Raw genomic sequence first — 15,499 nt, 5'->3', positions numbered from 1 at the left:
ATGAAACATGCTAGGAAGTTTATAAATCTTTCAGACAAGGCTTTGTCAAGCCAACATAAAAGTTGGTCCCAACAAACTTTACTTTCTGGTTTACTTTGATCACTTTTTGTCCACTCTGAAATGGAAAGTATTTCCACAGCAACTCATACAGACAACTTCTGTTGTCTTGTCAGCATGTTTGCTCTGGACAAATATGCACAGAACGGTCAAGAGTTCAGACCCCCTGCTCGCAGGTCCGTGCCAGAGGAGGCTTTTCTTTGAGCCCCTTGTGTTGTCCTCAATATGAAAGCATTTTACTGTCTTCACTCTTCATAAACACTTGGCTCTGAGTGGAGGAATGTTGGAGCCGTCTCTTAATTGCTGTTTAATGTTTTTCCATTTGCGCTGCTTTTTATCCATCGTGATCAAGCAGCTTAATGATGAAAGAATAGCTGAACCAATTACCAGTTTGCAGGTTGGTAATGGCATTGTATTCATCATTCAGGGCAATGAGTGCTTTCAGAGTTTTTCCACCACAGCTGATGGAGAGCTGCTGAATGTTTTTGTTGTAGTTGTTATTCACGGTGACTTGACAACATAAAGTCCAAATTGAACCTGTTTATTTTCTTAATAAATATTCCTGGTCATGTTTTCATAATTTTTGCAGGTGTAACTCTGCCACAAAGGAGCTTTTATGCTGCATGGACTGTTGAAAATAATAATAGGCTGTTATAGCTTAATGTAAAGAAAAGAAAAAAAGGTTAAAATGTACTCACCCTTATGTTGTTCCAAACCTTTATGTCTTTGTCTTCCGTGCAGCACAACAGAAGAAAATTGAAGAAGTTTGTCAAGCACCAGAAAAGACAATTAATATTCTAAAAATTGTCTGTATGACTGTCTGTGTGCTCAATTAATGTATATTTAAATAGTTAGAATAGCCAAGTTTTCATATATTTTTACACAAATATTGTGGCTCACTAATAGACTTTATAATAAAAGGTTTCCCATAAACCCAGTGAATCTTAAGTGTTTCAAACATTGAAGTCAAAGATCATATGGTCTTGCTTTTATGATTAACATATTAATATGGATCAGGATGTTGTGATATCAACATAAACAAGAGGAAGACGGCATTGAGATTTCTCTCTCATGCATTCCAATCTGTTCATCGCTCCAAAAAATTACTAACACACACACAGATGGAATCTTCATATGTCGATACCTACGCAGAGCTGTTAATCACTCTTCCTCCATGTTGTCAGATCATGTCTAGTTTTGCTCAGCCAATACTAAATGATGACTGAGGTGGCAATACAGATCCTTGTTTATTTTATATTGTGGAAATATTTAATAGCACATATCTTTATGTGCTATCATTGTTTACCTTTATTAAACACAGTCCAGGTAACGCCCAGTCAGTGAATTTAATACTCTTTTTACACTGTAAGAAAATTTCATAAAAAACTGTTAATTGGTTAACTGTTGACTTAACATATTTGTTTAACATGCATGACACTTCACATGATTGTATTTTATATAAATAATTTTGTTTCTTGTAAATTTTGTTATCATTAGGGTGTTTTGTGTTACATTTTATGTTATTTATTGCATTATTTAAATGTCATGTAGATATAAAATCATTGTGTGACTTTCTATTGTATTATTATGGTAGTTACCGGTACATTTTATGGTAAAAAAGCAGCTTTTGGTAGTTCAAGTAGATACATTAACGATATACCACTTCATGAAATATACAGTTATAAGCTGTAAAATGTATCCTGTAATACCGGCAGTATTTATTTCCATTAATTTCAGGCAACTGCTGTAGATGTAACAGGATATTTTTTACAGTGTAGTATATGAGGCTTTCTTATTGTAATAACCAATTCAGGAACAGGAAAAGTGCTGTCAGAAATAGAAAAAAGAAGGCTTCCAGATCTTGTTAGTGACGCATCTTTCCAAGTACAAAACCAGCGAGGCAAAGAAGCCTTTCCTTCACTTTGTTTGGAGTTTGACATGATTCAGACTGTGCAAAGAGGGAGACAGTAGGATGAATTTCATAGATCTTGTCTTTCAGGTTGGCTGCATTCGCTCTCTCATTTGTTTTCCGCACAAACACTTGTTCCCTCCTTCCCTCCATCAATCGTGCAGACAGAGATGCAGGCGTGTGATGAATGGCAAGCGTCTGACAGGCTGATTCAGGCTGAGATTCAGCCATCTGGCCGTGCATGACCGAAACATGTGACTGACATAGTGACGCTACCACAGAAGCAGCATATCATAGAGACTGGGTGGGCCTTTTGACTTGAGCCAATAAGCAAACTGCTAAAGCAGTCACATTGCACCAATACCTCGCAGAAGACCACATAGCAATGCATTAAATGCACTCAAAACATCTTGACAACTGCTCAGCAACACCCTGGCAACCATCCAAAACATACTGGCAACTTATTTAGATACTAGCAAGCACCAATAACTCCTTAGCAACTGCATAGTAACATGCTAAATACACAAAGAACACCTTAGCAGCTGCACAGCAATGCACTGGCAGCTACCCACAACAAATGAGCAGCACTATCCTGATCAAAAATAGCGTTCCAGCATAATCCGATGGAAAACGTCTGGCAAATAATGCCAAATAGCAGTCCTACAATTCCCACAGTTCCTTGCAGATGGAGCATTTGCATATATCTCCTCTCATTGGATTTTCTGAATACGGTGTTGAATAAGGTGTTTATATGCAATGCCTTAACAACCACCCAGAACATTCTAGCAATTGCATATTTTTTGACCAATAGGAAGCCTTAAGCAAGATTCTTTCCTGCTGTGCCCATTAACACTTTTTCATCTCTGTAGATCAAAAAGAAGAGCTGGTGATGAACAACTTTTTAATTTCCCAGTACTTTTATTGATTTTTGATTGTTTCTAAGCTGTGTTCATTTGGTGGGTTCGCTTATTCTGGGTAAATCTGATACTAGAATCAACACTCTCTTATTCCTTTCTCTCTGTCTCTTCTCAGAGTCACTCACTGACAGGGTGGGCCGGCGGCGCAGCATGCCTGGCAGTACGGTGGACAAAACGGTGGTCGCTATGGATGCAGACACGTCAACACCTTTTAAAGTCACGGTACGCATTTATGACAGCATCACAGATATAAAAAAAAAATTGTGCATTAACAACCATAACATCTCTCTGAGGTTGGTGTTGTATCTCAAAATGTGTTTCAGTTTGACTATAGGTCATTCCTACTATGTGGTACACTTCATAAATGTCTTAATGTATTACATAAAATATATATTTTTTAAAAGTAAATCATATTAAATTAAATTAAATTTTAAATAATTTAACTACTTTGATTTGACTAGATGATGCCATTTGTGGCAATTTCTACAATGCATAAATGGCAATTTATTAAAAAAGCAGCACTCATTAAGGTCCAAGCATAATGCATGGCCCATGGGAATGATAGTTTGGTTTGATGCAGGTTAACAAAAGATGCTGGCGTCAAAGGGGGCAATTATAAAAATATGTCTATTTTTACGACAAAACCGCACGGATTACCCTCAGAAGGCCTTCGTTTATCCCCCTGGACCCGGATGGATTACTTTTGTGAAGGATGCATGCACATTTTGGGACTTGAATGAGGTGGACCCCATATGTTCACATTATAACCACTGAAAGATCTAAGACATTTTCTAAAATAACTGAAAATGTGTTCGTCTGAAAAAAGATTGACATATACATCTCGAACGGCTTGAGGGTGAGTAAATCATGGGTTAAATATCATTTTTGGGCAACTATCCCTTTAATTATATAATATATTCCGGCGTATGCTGGGATGGACTCCAGCAACATCACAACACTATAGAGGATAAATCGGTTTGATGAATGGATTGATGGATATAATATATTTTTACAAATTATAATATAATAATATTGCAAAAATACTACACAGAGCAAATTGTCACATTACTAAATACAACATGTTAGAAAAAGGAAATGAATCCTACAAAAAATGCTTTACTATATATTATCTTAAAAGAGCCAAATATAATAGTCTTCATTTTAAATGCACAGCAATAGAATTAATCACGTCTGTCTGGTAACTTGACAAATATGTTTTTAATATTATTAAGATATATAAATGTCACAGGTCAGTTGCAGGAGAGAGTAGAACATTATGCGTGGATCAAAATGCAGCAGTCCTTCTTTCTGTCAGGACCACTATCGTCAAATATGATTGACAATTAGGATACAGTTTGGATTGGTGGTATGGTTCTGTTCTGGGCAAGTACTCCCTGCGCAAACATGCAGCCTAGCATGAATAAGAGCAGCAATAACCCCCCTTAGGGTAAACAGAACAGAACCAACATGAAAGAATTGCAGATATCATTAATTCAAGATTTATCAAAAGTACAACATAATTCAAGAATTTATTCTGATTCGAGGGGAATCAGAATGCCAAATCCTGACTGACGAGAGGAGGAGCTGGGGATGGAGGAGGGTAATTAGCTCCAGAGAAACGCGATAGCAGCTGATAATACTGAAGGAGCTAATATGTATACAGTGTAGGGATGCAACGATTAACCGATTTCACTATTAACCGCGCTTTAATTCGTCACGGTTAATTAATCGTAAAGGCTCCACAACACCGCGTTTGTGTTTCACGGAACGGAAATGTTGCATCTTGCGCAAAATGAAAACATTATAAGAGCTTATGAGACACGGAGCACGGAACTAGTTCATATTTTGGGCGAACGTGAACTGAAAGTACTGTATTACTGCCTGATGAACGTTACTGTGAACTCGTCCATTCTGGTCTGTGAACGCCGCGCTCTCAGTTTAACTTCCTTCAATAGAGTGCCAGATTTCTAAAGAGCCTTCCAGGCGAAAACACAGCTAAAACACACCATAAACCGGCCTTAATATGTAGCGGGAAAAAACACCCAATCTGGCAACACCAGCCACTACTGATTCTCTTGTTCGATCTCGTTCATCAAAATGAACAAATCTTTTTTTCGAGTCATTTCGTTCATTTAAGGGGCTTTAAATGTTATACTATTAACTGCAAAATTCCCAGAACATATCCACCTCTGCAATCTTTATCATATTCTGAATTAAGAAATCATTATAATGCCGTCAAAAATCGTTTACAGGAAACATCAATAATTACTTTACCTTCAGAGTCTTTCGTTCATTTGTCACGTGACAGGCGCAATGAATGGATCGTTCATGAACGACTCATCACTTACGTTAAATCAAAACAAAAAGCAGCAAGGAGTCGTCGTATTTAAACCAGTTTTATGACAAGGTCGGTGAGGATGGGAAACAAACATCTGACGCATAGCTTCAGTGTTAAAACTGATAAAATAATTGTCTGTGGTTCAATATGGGCTGTGGCAATCATTTTGAAAAATGAAAAAAAAAAAAGCATGGAGAAAAAAAAGAACTATGAACTAGTTCAAAAGGCTATTTTTATTTTTATTGTTATTTATTTTCAGTGTTAAAGTAAGTCAAAAATCTTTTTTTTTTTCACTTTTCTTTAATTCCAAAGAGAGAAATGGACTTGTTTGTTTGTATTATTATTTTGTGGTGTATTATTTGGTTGCTGAGCAGCAATAAATAACACTTTAAAATATAAGGAGTTTTCGTGTGATTTTATAAACTAATAGTGTTGTGAAATTAATGAATGCAAAATAATCGTGATAACCGTGAAACCGTGATTATTCCTCAGACTATAATCGTACCAACAAAATCTATAATCGTTGCATCCCTAATACAGTGATAGGCGTTGTATTCCTATAGGTAGATGTGGATCAGCTGAGAGTCAGCTGATGCGAGCTTGACTTAACGTGAACTGCCAGAACTGATGCTACGCTTGGTTTATTATTCAACTCAAAATAAAACAAAACCAAAATCTCTGGCACAGGAAGGCCCAGGAAAAACCCCAGGAGCACTATACACCAACCATTCAGACAACACCAAGAAAAAGTGAACAAAACAGTATAAATACACAAGACAAATTTAGGCACTTAGACACAGGTGAAACTAATCAATTACCTGATCAGAAACCATGGAGACAAACAGGGACAAAACTATGACAACCAAGTAAAGATGAACTTACACAGGGGAAAGTAATAACAAAAACAAAGATGAATCCTGACAATAGAAGTTATATTAACATTCAATGCATCTATCAACATTAGAATATATGCAAGTATATAAGTGACGGATTCGAGACTGATTCAAATCCGATCACTCATACCACTTTAGGAGGGGGTCTGAGACGCATTCCAGAAACTGGACAAGTGGAAATGCATCTGGTTGTTAAAATCACATGTAAATTTTACTCCTCCCAAAATGTTAAAAAATAAACATGTGAGAGCGTGTTATAGGCCATATGACATGTTATAGCCGGATATGACAGCACCACTGCAACACGCTTCACCACAGATGAGTAGCTCTTCAGCAAACCCACGTGCAAACTGCCTCAAATGAAGTCGCAGATGCACATAGTCATCTTTATTAAAAGTAGTGAGACTTAATGTTCTTACCAGTGCTGATGCCGCTCTTTGTTCTATTGTGGTCTTTGATTTTGAAATTAGCTGAATAAAATGCAGCTCATATCTGTTGCTTTCGTTGACGTGAACTCCAGTAAATTTGCATATGTTTTTATTAATATAACCTGCAGGATACCAGTGTAGCAGGTCCGCTGCATGCAATGCTGGTATTGTTTATGTTGTGATTACAAAGTTATATAATGGGCAGTCATTTGAACCCACTTGTCTGTATAAATTGTCTAATTGTCTAAAAGTTTGCAGTTATGTATTTTATGATAATTATTTATATGGTCACATATGTTTGATCATACTTGTCACTCAATATAATTCGTTCTGCAAACGAAATGATCATGAGGTGGACCAAGAAATGGACCAAGAAAATACTAGTTCAAGCATCCTCTGATTGTAAAAGTAGAGTAGAGAGTGAAAAAAGAGTTTAGAATCATGTCACAAAACATGAAAGTTTGTTGCTCACACATTTATTTTGCAGTTTATTGCAGGAAAAATACAGTGGCGTTAAGCTGAGTGTACGTGACACATGCAAAAAAAACTTGAAGTCATTTCCATCTTCATTTGCAGCGACAGATAGTGTGATATACAAAACCACAATAATCACACCCTTAGCTCTATAGTGCAGAATGTCATACATTTTTTTCCCAGCTAAAGCGAACACTTTTTGGCATTTTGCATTTCTTCGATATATAGTGTATTAGCAAACACCAATGTTAACACAGATGGTTCTTGCATTATCAGTAGTTGAAAGTTCTTCAACCAGAATGTTTATATACTTTGCCACAAATGTCCTACACAGGTATTTTAGGAACCCGATCTCATCACAGACGTGCGCCAGCATCTGTCTAATTTCGCTCTGTAGGGAAAAAAAAACTATCAGAATTAACCTTACTCCACTAGTCTCTATGTATTCTGTAATATTTTTTATTTTATTTATTTTTATTTGAATAACACATTTTTTAAAAGTCATATACAAGAGTAGCCTATAGCACACCTGAGTTGATTTACTGGAGACTAGGTTTTTCACCTTCCCCATGGCCCACTTGCAAGCCCAGCACAATCCAGGGAGTTGTTCGGTTTGTACCATATCGCCCTTACAAGACAACAGACATGGCATATTAGAATAAGTAGTTTAGATATACAGTTAGAACCTAATGAGCAGTTCAAACTGGACATGACTAGTTGTTTGAAAAGCATTGTCAAGTTTCTCTGCATCTGGCATTCTCTTGTAGTTTCAGCATATGACAAAGTTTGGACCTCTTATAGTTTTGGCCATTGGTATCGGCATCAGCCATTAAAAAAAAAACATGTTTGACCACTACTTATATGTCTTAGTGTAATGCAGCTGTCCATGATTAACCACGTTGAGGACAACTCACCGAGCTTTCTTCAAGTTCATCTCCAGTAAAGTTTCGTCTGTGCATTTCCCAGTCAAGAGCACAAACTGTGAGGAAAAATATAGCACATACACCCAGTTGACATGAGAAAACTTCCCTACTATGAACATTGAACAGTATGTGAATGTAACCTGATTTAAACAATACAAATAACAAATTATTTAGCTGGTTCAGCTGGTGGCTTTTTAAATGACTAGATACATATGCTGGTTTGGAATTTACATGCAGCATTGTCCATCTTAATCCGATTAAGACCATCTTGGAATGGTCCAAACAGGTCTATTTTTTTTCTACTTTTTCTTTCTTCCAGCTGAACACACAAAGATAAATAATGCTAAAGATAATGACCAATTGACCAGTGCTAATTTTACCTGAGGATATCAGCAGGGTGGCCAGAAGGATACGCCGGAACATCTTATTTGAAATATCTGAACACAACAAGACGGACCCACTGTTGATTTTTTTGGTTTGCTGCAGATGATTTTGGTCCACTCTGTTAAATACACATTTGTCTTCAGCCAGAAACCACAGATGTGTAGAGGTGAGATCATTAACACCATCAACATGCTATGGCGTACTATCACTTTGAGTTCTATCACTCAGACTCAATATTTGTCATCTTCCTGTATTGTATGTGTGATATTCATTATACATGTTATTGTATTGTTTACACAGACTATATCATATTTATCTAAATTCAGTGTGAACACTTCAGCAGGTAGTACACCCTTATGGTACAGTAGCAGTAGCTAGTTATAATTAATTATAAATATTTAGATCAGCTGTAAGAATTAACTTGATGAAGCAGAATTAATACCACAATCAACTAACCTGGTCGTCCAGCGAACACTCAGTGTTAATCGTTTATCAATTCATCTAAGAAACGTACATTTCCGGGGTATGGGAAATAACTTTCTTATTGTACCATACTACTCGGAGCATGTAGCCAAAAACTGCAAGATTAGGGACTGCAGTATATGAACCACAAACAACTTTACGTGTAAAACGGTCAGTGGTGGAGGAAGTACTGAATCTCAGTACTTAAGTAAAAGTACAAATAACCAGAGACATATTTACTTTAGTAAAAGTAAAAGTACCACAATGAAAACCCTACTTAAGTAAAAAGTAAAAAGTACCTGATTTTAAATGTACTTTAAGTATTAAAAGTAAAAGTACTTTCATAACAATTTATTCTCTTAATGTCTATATTCTAATAATTAGGGCTGTAACAATACGCAATATGAAACCGAAATCGCGACACTCGGATCCACGAACCTGTGTCGTGGTGTGAGTGTGAGAAGGCAGAATCGCGACACACCCCTTATTTGAAGTTAACATAATACAATACGTAGACCTGGATAAATTCTTTAAAATTGGGCAATCCCAGCGTTATATGGACGTCACAATTGCAGTAAAAACTTGAAATGTAAATTCTCAAATACCAATTGAAACTGTTTATATATCCATACTCCCTTAAAAAAGAAGTCCAGACATTAGAAAAATACTAGTCTACAGACACATGCCGTTTTATATTTTAATATGAGGGAAATATAAATCCGTAACGTGACACAAAAAAAAATCTTTAACTTTTAGGTGGCAAAATATTTTTTAGTAATTCTGTGAATTTCACTGTGCAAACCAAAAGTAATAACCACCGGATGAAGAACATATCACAGAACATATCATATTCATTTTATTTTTTGTGTTCACATTTATGAGGAAAAAACAATGGTACGGACGTGTCAGTTCTCCATTACGCACGTGAGCGCTCTGAAAGCGGCACCAAAATACTGCTTTAAAACATTCACAGAGACCTCAAAAGCCCTTCTTTAAAGTGAATTTCGTTTCGTATTAATTGTATCTTAATTTTAATCAATATTTCATTCATGTTTCATGGATTTAATAAATAAGTAAATATAGCAGAAAATAGATCAGGACACGGAGGCGCGGGCGCGTGAACTGGTGAAACTCATGAACCGAAACTCAGGTCTGTACTTGCCTCACAGACCTGAGATGTATATAGAAAACTTGAAATGTGTACTTTTAAACAGAACAATTCAAAACGAAAGAAAACAGACTGTTTTCTGCATGTAATCCGTATAAAATGTGCATTTCTCTCTGGCGCATTCACTGCAAAGATCGCGCGTCAGAATCAATTAAAATGTCTCCTTGTTATATTTTACATATTCATAATCATTACTTTTGCCGGTTCTTTGTGACAGCTTTTAGGTGCTTTATTGGCAGCGCCACAGTTACATGTTACATGAACGCGTCAGCACTGAAAACATGGAGATTTTTTTCAATCCCTGTTTTGGCAAGGGGAAAAACTGATCAGAAAATGTAACGAAAATGTAAAGAAACGTAGAAATGTAGTGGAGTAGAAAGTATAATAATTGCTGCAAAAAGTAACGAAGTAAAAGTCAAAAGTATGCACTATTGATTCTACTTAAGTAAAGTACAGATACGTGAAAAATGTACTTAAGTAAAGTAACGAAGTATTTTTACTTCGTTACATTCCACCACTGAAAACGGTTTTATTTACCAGACTAAACACTTAGAGTAGACTAATCTAACATACACACACATACATACATAGTTGAACCCTGTCAAACCATGTGCTCTGGTTCTCAGAGAGCTCCTACACCACATATCTCCTCATCTCTCAAAAATAGTGCCAGTTCGCACCCCTGCCCAAAGCTGTGTGCAACTCTCTGAACCAAACTACTAATGCAATCCAATATCTGGCCTTATCTATATTTATTAAACAACAATAAAAAATGTGGTAACATATTACATTTCATAAATATTTATAAAATACTACTGACAAAATGTGCATCTAAAACTACACGCTGTCACATAGTCAGTAGCTGGTTAGTTAGTTGTGTTTCTTCACTTAAAACCCACTCATTACACTTTTTTTTTTTTTTTTCGGAAATCGCACTGCACTGGCTACGCTGTATGTTTTTGACTGAGTGCAAAAAGAACTGGCCCAGTAGAGCAGGGGTTTTCGAAGTCAACGACAGTGGCCCTTCTGACACAATGTACACGATGGCGCCAGAACACCCCCTCCCCTAATTTCCATACCACAGCAAACCTAGCCTAATATACTGTAAGTTTAACATTCCTAAGCAATTATTGAAGTAAACAATCAGTAATAAGAAAGAATCAAATCACAATCAATAGGACAAATAAACACAATAGAACAAAGACACAAATTAAATATAGTTTTTTAAATGTGTATTTGATCTAGCCTAGTATTCAGCTATAGATATTGAATAAGGTCATAAAAGTAAAACAAAAAACTGCATAGTATTCACTGTATGAATTTATATGCTACAAAAGTTATTTAAATAAGAGCATCTCATCTCTTTTTCTTTTGTTGTTTGATTAACATTAATGACAGACAGCAGCAAGTAGGCTGATCAGATTTCTTTTCCAACTGTTTACGTTCACTTAAGACATAACCCACTGTGTTTACACACCAAGACAGGCATTTTGACACATAAGTGTGTGTATCTGACCCTTCAAGCGCAATAAGTCACAAACGAGAACTCAATTTAGGATTGTACTTTTGTACTTTTACTCAAGTACTGGATTTGTGTATTTCGTCCACCACTGCCCATGTTTCTTTATTGCTCGAACATGTCAATACCTTTAAGCAGTCCTGTGTGTAGATACTGTGTTATAAACAATATAGACCTAGCAAAATCTCTATGGATTCACACTTGTCGCCAAGATATATAGCCTTATTCCGCGTCTCCCCTGATGTGCTCTCGCGCCCCACGCATTGAAAACTCCTGCATTAGAGTCATCCATTCTGTAATTGAACTACACTGGTTTCACTGGTGTTGCGGCTGTGATGAATTATTGCCGTGAGAGTACTTTAGTAAGGAATTCCGTCCTCATTGGTGGAGGAATGCATGTGCGAGATCCGTTAAAGAACCAAATGTTATTAGGCTCGGGAATTTAGTATTGCATGCAATGCATTCGGTGCTGGTTGAAGAACTAAGAACTTTCAACAACTGATAATGCAAGAACCATCTGTATTAACATTGGTGTTTGCTAATAAAGAGCATAGAGTCAATGGCCTTTTTCCTATGTATCGAAGAAATGCAAAATGTATTTTTTTTTTTGAGTGTTCCTTTTAGCTGGAAAAGTTTATGAAATTCTGTACTAGTGCTGATGGTGTGATCATTGTTGTTTTGTATATCACACTGTTTTTTTGCATGTTTGTCATGTAAACTCAGCTTTACACTACTGAATTTTTCCTGCAATGATCTGCTAAATAAATTTGTGAACAAACTTTCATGTTTTGTGACATGATGCTAAACTCTTCTTTTCCAATTTTTGGAGATACTTTTGCAATCAGAGGATGCTTGAACTAGTATTTTATTGGTCCATTTCTTAGTCCACCTCATGCCCATTTCAAACTCAAAATTTCTTGAATTTTGCTAATTACTCAGCAAAGAAGACTTATAATTATACAATAAAATGGTCTTGAGTGACAAGTATGATCAAACATATGTGTCCATATAAGTAATTATAATAAAATACATACAAACATATTTATGCACATAAATGCACATATTTAGGCACTTAGACAATTTATACAGACAAATGTGTTCAAAGTACGTTTACCCATTATATAACTTTGAAATTGTTACACAAACAATACTAAAATTGCATGCAGCGGACCTGCTACACTCTGGTAACCTGCAGGTTATATTTTGAAAAAATGCTACAGTGAGGCTGCGGTGATCCATTTTTGCATTGAGTGTTTGTGTATTTTGGGGCGGAGCAATAAAGGGAGGGGTGTGTTTGTTTGGGTTGATTTCAAATATCAATAGATGCTTCTCCAAAAGCACTTACTGCACCTTTAACAATAATAACACTGCTTGTGGCAGCATTTTCTAGGAAGTGGCATCATTTTTGGTGGGGAAAGCAACGGCACAAAAATCAGATTTTAAAAGTTACGAATGTTGAAAGGCATTGCATAAAAGGAATAACCCAGACATTTTACTACATTTAGATGACTTACAGCACTCTGAAAACTTTAGTCCCCTCGGAGTAACCTACTGTATGTGTAATGGCGATCTGAGCCGTTTTACCTTCTTCGCCATTTCCACAAGGATATAGCACAAAGGTTTTTATGCATGAATCCATAATTTGTCTTGTAAACTTTACTTTTCCATTGTCAGGTTAGATTTTATGTAAAACTAGTCAAAATCTCACAATATAATACAAAATATGCATTTATCAAAAAACATAATCACTCTTAATAATATAAGGAAAAATATTACAAAATTTTGTTATGGCTCTAACACTATGATTAAGTGCCTTATTAAAGATGACATTTCATGTATTAACTCTTAACGTCCTCATGAAATCAAAATTGTCCCTATTTACTTTGTTTGCACACATTACTGGTCTTAAGGATAACAATTAATCAGTGTGTGTTAAAAATTGTTTGTCATGGTTAATCTTTAATCAAAATCTGAAAAGTTACTTCCGCTCTGGAGTGACGTTCCTTTTCCGATGGCGTCTGATTGACGGCTTGGGTTGAAAACGCTTAAACACTCCCCTCCAACCATCCGACGTGCCTTAGTTGTAGTGTTTTTTAATAAATTGAACAATACACCTGCTTAACATTTCTCGTGTAAGCTTTTCTCATTCTCAAAAAAAAAAAAAAACGAGCTGCATCATGAACACATACAGAACATATATTGTCTCAATCATATATTTATTTGGCTTGATGCTTTATCTGTAGAAACATTTCTATCAGATGTTTATGTGCGAAACCGTGCTGAACTCAGAACGAGGAAATGAACACAACGTCATCATTCGGAAGGGCAGGAGTTATGATCACATAATATGATTGACAGCTCTAGAGTGAATGAGCTCTCTGACTAGACACGCACAGAGGAAAACAGCACTCTGTACGCAGTTTCAAGCTCTTCAGATCGCATAGTTAAGTGAAAAATGAATTCAGACACCAATTATAACAAGAACGCATCTTCAAATTCAATTCAATACTTTTCTTCGGTGTTCACCATGGACTGTATAAAAGGTGTTCACGCAGGTTTTCAAAACAGGGCCACCACTCTCACACTTTTGTGCAACAGCAGCGGCTCGGGTAAGCTCAAATCTAATTGGACTAAATCGACATTGGTCGGAAATAGAAATCTCGCTTTGTCGCACTGTGATCCATTTGGATCTATTGTTTGGATTCAAGAGCGTCATTGCGACGTACATTCACGTTGTTTAATCACGCTCAGTGTGAAAGGCCCTCTACTGGTTGTAAACCTACATCACACCTGGGCTCCGTCAAAAATCGCATACTCTCGAGTCGGTACTCATTTTGAGTAATTACTTCATACCACTAAAAAAGTATGTTATATACATGTATAGTATGGATGTGCGTAGTATGAATGTAATCTGGATGTACATTCGCCATGTTGTCATTATCATGTGACCTACCAGCCTCAGTTACATTTACTTCTCTGCCATTCATAAACCCTTTCTCGATGGCCTTAAGGGATAGTAAAGTATCCATCTTATGCACAATTCAGAATCTCGCCAGAAGTAGGTCATCCAGGTACTTTTTGCTTACTCTTTTATGAGTACTGTGAATTCGGACATTTTGTCACATACTGTTTTTTGCCTACTATATAGTAGGGATGTATGCGATTTCGGATGCAGCCATAGTTTTTAGCCACTACGCCACACTGCCTTTTACAGCATAGAAAGTGTTTACTGTGGATTAGTCGTAGTGTGGCACACACAGCTTTACTGGCTTTTATGGTAGGTTCTGTTTGTTGAGATTAGTGGAGCAAAGGGCACTGGATTGCACATGTCGACTAACTCCTGACTGCGGTTCATTGAACTCTGTTACAAGGTTAATCCCAGCAGTTGTTGCTAGTCGGATAAATCAGGTGTCATCACGCACCCTGAGGAGAGACAGCATGTTTTGCTCTTCCTGCCTAGGGCGAGAAGCACCGGTCCTAATGACTCTCTTTGCAGATAAGTGACCGACGCAGCCACAGCTGGCTCTGAATCCACGGGTCAGCCTGAGAGGAGAGAAGGATTAGGCACACTGATAGAGTTAAGCCATTGGTTTATAGATCTCAATGGGCATCTAATGGGGAACAGTCTTTGGAGGAGATGCAGTCAGTCCTGGTTGATGCATGCTTTAAATGGGAAGATGGGAAGCGAATCTTGCTGCATTTAGCTAGAAGGTGGAAAAGCCACAGCTGGCAGCACCAGTACCCACGCTTTCCTGTTCTTGTTGCATGCCCTCTTGAGAAGGCCAATATTACCCCCTTGTGTTGCTCACAGTGAATGAGTTGATGAGGTGTTGTGTAAAAACGTATCCTTCCTGTACTACTGTACTGCTAGTGTACGACTCAGTTGGGACAGGTAATCGACTTTCACTTCAATATAACTTGCAGTCTGTCGTAATTTAGTCAAGCCAATTTTATCAATAGCAATATAGTAGTTTACTTGATTAAGCAAATGGATTTCTTTAATAATGGCCACGTTTGGCCCTGTCTT

General features: G+C 36.8%; 2 protein-coding genes across 6 annotated transcripts in view; one reads left to right on the top strand and one right to left on the bottom strand.

Annotated features, from left to right (window-relative positions):
• Positions 1-15,499, top strand: part of dab2ipa (DAB2 interacting protein a) — a 116,996-nt gene that overhangs the window by 30,996 nt on the left and 70,501 nt on the right. For all 4 annotated transcript variants that reach the window (XM_081348382.1, XM_081348383.1, XM_081348384.1 and 1 more), the window contains one exon: positions 2,999-3,105. In XM_081348382.1, the coding sequence (XP_081204508.1) occupies positions 2,999-3,105 (107 nt within the window). The remainder of the gene's footprint in view (positions 1-2,998; positions 3,106-15,499) is intronic.
• LOC308680695 (antimicrobial peptide NK-lysin-like) lies at positions 6,983-8,892 on the bottom strand. Of its 2 annotated transcripts, XM_081348972.1 has the most exons (5): positions 8,780-8,892; positions 8,320-8,441; positions 7,931-7,995; positions 7,546-7,644; positions 6,983-7,407 (listed from the first exon to the last, which is right to left on the bottom strand). In XM_081348972.1, exons 2-5 carry the CDS (start codon positions 8,360-8,362, stop codon positions 7,249-7,251), a joined length of 366 nt encoding a protein of 121 aa, XP_081205098.1. In that variant the 5' UTR covers positions 8,363-8,441; positions 8,780-8,892; the 3' UTR covers positions 6,983-7,248. The 2 variants fall into 2 exon arrangements, with proteins under 2 accessions (XP_081205098.1, XP_081205097.1); XM_081348971.1 differs by lacking the exon at positions 8,780-8,892 and having other exon boundaries at positions 8,320-8,555.

This window comes from Scardinius erythrophthalmus (genome assembly GCF_964197995.2).
Source record: "Scardinius erythrophthalmus genome assembly, chromosome: 20".
Lineage (NCBI taxonomy): Eukaryota > Metazoa > Chordata > Actinopteri > Cypriniformes > Leuciscidae > Scardinius > Scardinius erythrophthalmus.
This window is presented reverse-complemented; position numbering and strand designations above follow the sequence as displayed.

Coding starts and splice junctions, on each gene's coding strand:
- LOC308680695 (XM_081348972.1), bottom strand. CDS start 8,362: ATGTTCCGGCGTATCCTTCTGGCCACCCTGCTGATATCCTCAG. Junction 7,996..8,319: donor CACCCTGCTGATATCCTCAG/GTAAAATTAGCA, acceptor TTTTCCTCACAG/TTTGTGCTCTTGACTGGGAA. Junction 7,408..7,545: donor TCTCCAGTAAATCAACTCAG/GTGTGCTATAGG, acceptor TTTTCCCTACAG/AGCGAAATTAGACAGATGCT.